Here is a 7,852-nt window from a genome sequence, read left to right as displayed (position 1 = left end):
GTGTTCCAGAGCATCGTAACGGACTTTGATGGACATGGTTCGGTCTATGATGGGGTTGACGGAGTTGCTGCCATATTTTTGGGGATATACGCTTGAGACAGTGGCACTATTGTTGAACAATGTCCATTCAAAAACAGTAGATAAGACACCATATGAGATATGGATGGGTAAGCCTCACAAATATTCTTATCTTAGAGTATGGGAATTCTCTGTTTATGTGAAACAGATAGTGAGAGATACATTGGATAGTCGATCCATTTTATGTTACTTTGTGGGATATCCAAGAAATTCAATGAGTCACTGCTAGGCACTGACATGGACGGGCTTAAAGATGGTATGCTTTGAGAAGTATTTCACCACTGACGTTCGTTCAAGGTTGAGGAGAGAGTTTATGAGACTCCGCCAGGGGGATGTATCTGTTGCTAAATTTGTCCAGAAATTTGACCGGGGCTGTCACTTTGTGCCCCTGATTGCAAATGATGCTGCAGAAAAGTTACGTCATTTCTTGGATGGTTTGAGACCGATGATCCATCGGGATGTGATCATGGTAGACCCGATTGATTATACTGCTTCGGTTGCTAAAGCCTTTTGAGCCGGGCAGTCATTGAAGGACATTGAGTGGGAGATGCAGCGCAAGAGGAACCATGCCCAACAATCAAATCAGCATAATAAGAAACCTTTCCAAGTCCTAGAAAGGGACAGAGTCAGCAGAAACTGGGAGCTCTGAGGCAGCCACAGATACCGGGAGTGCCAAAGAGTAATGTAAAGCTTTTTTGCAAGGAATGCAACTGCCAACATTATGGCAAATATTTATGGTTATCTGGAAAGTGCTTCAAATGTTGAAAGCAAGGACATATCACCCTCAATTGCCCTAAGCTTCAGGCGCCTGCAACTGGTAGGGCATACGTCATGCATGCAGATGAGGTTGAGCCAGAAACTACACTCATCGCATGTATTTTATTCAACATCTCACTTTGCCAATTTATTTTGGATATTTTGGTGGCATGCTATTATTGCTTTTGGTATAAGGCATGATTTTTTTTATTAATCTAGCAATCGTTAGAATATCCTAGACTGTGAACTCTAGGAACTTGTAATTTTGGGAATTTATGGGTTAAGGACTGTGTGTCGGATGGGTTGTTACTGTAATTTCAGGAAGGATTTGTCCTGAGGGCGTAGCCACGAATGTGCTGTTAGATTCTGAAGCTACACATTCCTTTATTTCCGAGTCTTCTGTGATCCGTTTGAAGGTCTCGTCCGAGCAGTTGCTTTTGGGATTTAGAGTTATGGTGTCGTCGGGAGAGGATATGCTATCATTCAGTGTGGTTCGTGATGTTGAGCTCGAGATGCAAGCACACCTCGTTCGACCTGATCTTATTGTACTTCTTAAGCTCGAGTTTAACATTATTTTGGGTACGGATTGGTTGGCAGCGAATGGAGCTTCAATCGAATTTTTTCGGAGGACTGTACATATTAATCCAGTCTGTGGAGGATCATTCTTATTTGAGGCAGCTCCGAGCAGTCCTGTGCCGTGCATTATCTCTTGCTTGAGCGCGAGGAAGTTGATGATTAAGGGATGCCAAGATTTCCTGGCTAGTGTTGTCTCGATCCCTGACACCGTCAGTCGGACTATTGAGGGGGTGGAGGACGTCAAGGAGTTTCCTGATGTTTTTCCCAAAGACATTACCGACGTTCCACCGGAGAGAGAGGTTGAGTTTTCTATCGATCTGATTTCGGTAACCGTGCCAATCTCTAAGGCACCTTATCAACTTGCACATATAGAGATGAAAAGCTGAAAGATCAAATTGAATAGTTTTTAGATAAGGGTTATATTCGCCCTAGCTCATCCCCATGGGGCGCGCCTGTTCTCTTTGTGAAGAAGAAAGATGGCAGTCTAAGACTTTGCTGACTACCGAGAGTTGAATAGAGTGACTATGAAGAACAAGTATCTTTGCCAAGAGTTGAAGACCTATTTGACAAGTTTCAAGAATACTCGATGTTATCGAAGATAGATCTTCGTTCTAGTTATCATCAGCTAAAATTAAAGAAGCGGACATTCATAAAACTGGCTTTCAAAGCTCTTTATGGACACCACAGATTTCTTGTGATATCTTTTGGGTTGAAAAATTCCCCAGTGAACTTCATAGATCTCATGAATCACGTATTTCAGCTGTATTTGGATTATTTTAATATCGTGTTCATAGACAACATTTTGATCTACTCGAGAAGTCACAAAGAGCACAGTCACATCTGAAGACGACAATGTATGTGCTTCGAGATCAAAAGTTGTTAGCCAAATTCAGCAAATGTGAGTTCTGGTTGGAAAAGGTGGCATTCTTAGGCCAAATTATTTCTAGAAATGGAGTAGAGGTCAACCCATCTAAGGTCGAATCTATGAAGGAATAGTCAGTACCTAGGAATGTATCCGAGATTCACAATTTATTAAGCCTGGATGGATATTATCGTAAGTTTATCAAGGGCTTTTCGTCTATTACAGTACCCTTGACAACTTTGACGAAGAAAAATGTAAAGTTTGTGTGGAGTACCGAGTGTTAGAGCAGTTTTGAGAAGTTGAAGAAAGCACTTACTGTAGCACCAACTCTAGCGATGCCATTCGGGCAAGGGTATTATGTGCTTTACACTGATGCTTCAAAGCTCGATTGGGGTGCCATGTTGATGCAGAATGATAAGGTTATCACATATGCCTCGAGACAGATGAAGAATCATGAGAAGAACTTTCTGACGCACGACCTTGAATTAGCCGTAGTCTTTTTTGCATTGAATATTTGGAGACATTACTTGTACGTTGAAAAGTGCAAGATTTTCACCGATCATAAGAGCCTCATGTATTTTTTTATCCAAAAGGTGCTGAACATGAGGCAGAAGCAATGGTTGGAGCTGGTTAAAGACTATGATTTTGACATTAGCTACCACCCGAGAAAAGCTAATGTCATGGCCGATGCACTGAGTAGAAAGACCGCAGTAGTTGGCCATCTAGCAGTACAGAAACCTCTTCAGACAGAGATTCAGTGGTTCGACCTTGAGATTTATGCTAGTGTCCATGCACCGAGATTTCTACTTGGACGGTGCAATCAAATTTTAGAGATAACATTCGTACTGAGCAGTTGCAGAAGTGGAAGACGAGGGATGAATCGAAGGGTAGTACATTGTATTTTGTGGAGGACGACATTGTCAAATATAGAGGCCGTTTATGGGTGCCTAGCGGTGACTCGTTGAGAGGCGAGATTATGACGGAGGCACATGCTTCTCCGTACTCTATCCATGTCACAGTATTCCGAACTGTATATTCAGGAGATAGTCAGACTGCACGGAATTCAGTTGTCTACAGTATCCGACAGAGATCCGCGCTTTACTTCATCGTTCTGGATGAGTCTTCCTTCCTCCATGGGGACCAAGCTGTTGTTTAGCTCCGCAAACTGACGGTCAATCAGAGAGGGTGATCCAAATTCTGGAGGACTTACTACGGGCTTGTGTGATCGAATTTCAAGGTAGTTTTGAGTCGAAGCTGCCGCTAGTGGAGTTTACCAGCAAAAATAGCTATCAATAAACTATGGGAATGGCTCCCTACGAGATTCTATATGAAAGGAAGTGTAGGTAACCGATTCATTAGGATGAGGTCGGAGAGAGAGCCGAGATTGGACTGGATATTGTTCAGCAGATGCGGATTTGGTACTCAAGATCAAAGATAGGATGAAGACGACGCAGAGTAGACAGAAGAGCTATGCAGACAAGAGGAGTACATACCTCAAGTTTGTCGTTGGTGATCACCTCTTTGTCAAGATAGCTCACATGAAGGAAGTTATGCGATTCAGGAAGAAAGGTAAGCTCAGTCCGAGGTTTATTGGATTTTTGAGATCTAGGAAAGACTGGAACGTTGGCATACAAGGTGGCTTGACTGCCTAATCTAGCGGGAATTCACAATGACTTTCACATTTCTATGTTATGCAAATACATGTTAAATCCATCACATGTACTGAATTATGAGGCTCTGCACCTTACTCCAAATTTGACCTACGAAGAAGAACCGACGCAGATATTAGGCAGGAAAGAGAAAAGACTGCAAAATAAAATGATCAAGATGGTCAAGGTCAAGTGGATGAATCATTCAGATGAGGAAGCTACTTGGGAGACCGAGATAAGACCAAAATTAGGAGTCGCTACCATGATTTTTTCGATAATTACTGATTTCGAGGAAGAAAGTCTTTTAAGTGGGGGAGGAATTGTAACGCCTGAAACCCGAACACACTAACCACATGCATGCATGAAAATTTATTTAAAATTTTTTATTTAAATGAGTGTTATATAAAAATATTTAGCTATTGGCATGATTTAATGGTTATCTAACTGAATGTTATGAATATAAACTTTCTACAATCGAATATTTGATGTACGGAAAAAGGCGAGATAACCTAGGACGATTTTTATAAAGTTTCTATTTTTAGAAACTTGGGACATAGTAATCCAAATTAGGAAAGCGGCAAATTTATTTATAGTAAGGGACGAACTTAATCGACAACGAAATTTTGCAAGGAAATAAGAAGTCTCGGTTTTATGATAATAGAAACGAGTGGCACTAAATATTTTTAAATATTGTTGGGACTTTTTACTATATTAAATATGGTTCAATTAATTTCTTAATGGACCTAGATTAAAAAATATTTAATTAAAAGAATTAGGGACCTTAACTACACCTAAAGCCCACTTAAAAACTTAATGATATATTAATTAAATAAACCTACCCACCCATACACCATATCACACACGTCTTTAACACCATCAGCACACACAAACACACACTAGAACTCTAGAAATGGCCGAACACTAGAGGAGAAGAAGGAAGCAAGTTTGTGTCCCATTTGTCTCTCGTCGCGTCGTCGCTCGTATATCGTAAGAATAAAGGAACAAGGCATATTTACAAATCATTTTTCAAGAACCATTCAATCTATAATATTGCATGTATGCTGATTTTGCGTGAAAAATTTATAAGGGTGATGGTTTTTAATATCATACTTGTGCATCTAATGTTTTCATGAAGGATTCTTAATGTTTAGGGAATTGTTGAAGGGGGGATGCAAAACAAGGGATTTAAGAGTCGAAATAAACTTCTAAGAGTAATTTTTGAAGGGAATTTAACCATAGGGAATGCCTCAATGGCAGCACACCTGCACAAGTAAAATTCATGAAGGCCGAGAGGGGGAAGGGTTCAGGTTTGGTGTTCCATCGACCAAGGGCCTACATGGTCCTAACCAAGGTCTTGAGTGAAGGGTTAGGGTCCTAGGAAGGTCTTGGAGGCATTTGGTCTGGGCTTGGATGGGCTGGTGTAGCACAGTGACTGTAACTCCAAAAATTGATAAATGTTGTCTTGTTATGGGGCGTGTGGCTCATAGGGCAAGCGGATGGTGGAAAGGGCCGGACCAGGGGCTAGGGGAATTCCTTAGGGTTTTGGTAAGGGTCTAACGTGAGCTAGAGGTCGAGCCGAGGTCTTCCACGGCTGCTGGAGTGTTTGTACCCCATCTGCACACGAGGATCCATATGGTGTACTGCTGATGTGAAGGGCTTAGAGCATGGGGCGTTTGGTTTGTGTCCATAAGGACCTGATCATGGTGATAAAGTCCTTCGTGATCTGTGTAAGTGAATGTGTATTTTAATGAAGTGTGAGTTGAACTGAGCTTAAGATTTCTTTAGTTTATAAGGCAAATGGGTGTTGTAAATCTACTTGAGCGTTCGAATGGGTAAATCAGTATTGACATCTCACACACGCACGTGACTCTTGAGTGATTATGAATTACATGATAATAGATTAGTCGGAGGCCAAGATTAATGGTTGCATATCCATGACATATAGTCGTTATCATTACATGTTGATTGAATTCCCATTTACTTATTTTGATCGGGACTAGCAAAAGTTCAAGTTTGGTGGGTTTGATAAGTGCAAAAATTTCACTTAACTTATATGATAATTCGTTTGTATTATGTTAGTTCGGACAGAATTATGCTTGGTATTTGTTGTTTTTGCACTGTGCAGGAGATAAACTTCTATTGGAAGAATTATGGCGATTAGGAGAAATTTTTGAAGTCGAACCGTTGATAAGCTGGAGCAGCAACACAAACAAACCAAAGCTGCAGCGCTAAGGCCTGAAGGACCAGGACAAGCTCTTAGGCGCTGACAATAAGCGCCGCAGCGCTGGACTACCAAGCAGCAGGCGCCTGGGCACTGAACTTAGCACCGCGGTACCAGAAGACACGTAATATAAGCACCTAGGCACTGATGCTCAACGTCGCAGCGCTATCCTGCCAAAGAACAACTACACCCTCGAGGAATAGGAGCCTAGGCAGCACCGTAGCTCTAGTGGCGGCGAGAACAAAACTAATGGGATTTCGTTTACGGCCCAGACACGGAAATATAAGTAAAAGAGGGTTCAAAATGGTGGGAGGAGCCGTTTTTAGAGAGAAATACACACGAGAGACGAGAGGACGAACGAGACGAAGATCTAGAGTGCGAAAATCGATCACGAAGACGAAAAACGATGAATCTGGGGACAAAGACGACACTTCTAATTTGTTATCTAATCTTTCGCCCGTTTTATTTTCTTGTGTTGCGATGTCTAGACGTTCAAACATGCTTTATTTTTGTTTAGATTTTATTATGAACTAATTTTCCATTCTAGTGGATGACGTAGTTTTTTGGACACGATGATTTGATGTGATTGTTTATATTACTGAATTCCATTTTGGTTTAATTGTGTTTTTTGTTTTTATTCGATTGCAATTACTGGCCATAAATTGTTGTTGTCTGATTAACTCTACAACTCGGGAGATGGACTAGGATTATAGATAATTAGAAACATATCGTTGAATGTTTATATCATTCGGAAGGCTTAGTAAGAACATCGTTTGCATAAATTATTAAAACTTAGATTCTTATAGGGATGTTTGGATCGAAATTTGCATGATAAAATTTATTCGTCACTTGGGAAAGGGGGAATAAAATAATTAAGCGTTCTTGACCATTAAATAATTAAAATTCATGAATATAAATTTAACTGTGAATAATTATCGTGTAAACATAGTGAAATCAATCATCTAGATATTTTTTCTCATTGATATTTTCTCGACTCGTTGATTAGATTAATATTTACTTGCAAATAATTAATTTTCAGCAAACCAAACCTTTTTATTGATTTTTCTATATAAAGTCGTGACTATTTTTATTACAAGCACTGATAGATTTTTTGTTACACATTCCTCGTGGGAACGATACTTTACTTCCATATATTAAAACTTGACAACCGTGCGCTTGCAAGCGTAAAATATGGGACAAAGGCGAACCTTGAAAATGTCGCCAAAGATATCCTTTATGAAACTCTGGATAAAAATATGTTTTCCAATATTAAAACTTGCTCCACAACAAAAGATATATGGGAAGAACTCACACGACTGTGTCAAGGCAACCACCAGACCAAAAAAATAAACTGACAGTTAAAATCCCGATGTTTGACAATGCAAAGATGAAGTTAGGAGAAACTCTTTCCGAATTTGATGAACGGTTTAGTGGTATTATTATTGAAATTATTTCTCTAAGGAAAGAATACACTTATCGTGAAATTATCTTGAATGTAATGAGGGCTATGCCTAGAAAATGGGAAGTGAAGACAGTAGCAATGCGAGAATCAAAAGATCTGAATAAGCCTGAGCTTCACGATGTATTTACCGATCTAAAAGCGTACGAGTTCGAGCTCGGAATTTGTGCTGAAGAAGAACCATACACATCTCAACAAACCAAGGCTCTGGGATTTACCACAGTGACTCTTCAGGTCGAAGAGACCACAAG

At 40.2% G+C, this 7,852-nt stretch overlaps 1 protein-coding gene across 1 annotated transcript; it reads left to right on the top strand.

The window, feature by feature from the left end:
- Positions 1-331: 331 nt before the first annotated feature.
- Positions 332-1,796, top strand: LOC142538608 (uncharacterized). Its single transcript, XM_075643921.1, has 2 exons — positions 332-512; positions 1,156-1,796. The coding sequence occupies exons 1-2, from the start codon at positions 332-334 to the stop codon at positions 1,794-1,796; spliced, it is 822 nt and encodes a 273-aa protein (XP_075500036.1).
- The last annotated feature ends 6,056 nt before the right edge of the window (positions 1,797-7,852 follow it).

The sequence above is a fragment of the Primulina tabacum genome, chromosome 3 (assembly GCF_025594145.1).
Source record: "Primulina tabacum isolate GXHZ01 chromosome 3, ASM2559414v2, whole genome shotgun sequence".
Classification (NCBI taxonomy): Eukaryota; Viridiplantae; Streptophyta; class Magnoliopsida; order Lamiales; family Gesneriaceae; genus Primulina; species Primulina tabacum.
The sequence above is the reverse complement of the archived record's forward strand: the minus strand, read 5'-3'. Positions and strand labels throughout refer to the sequence as shown.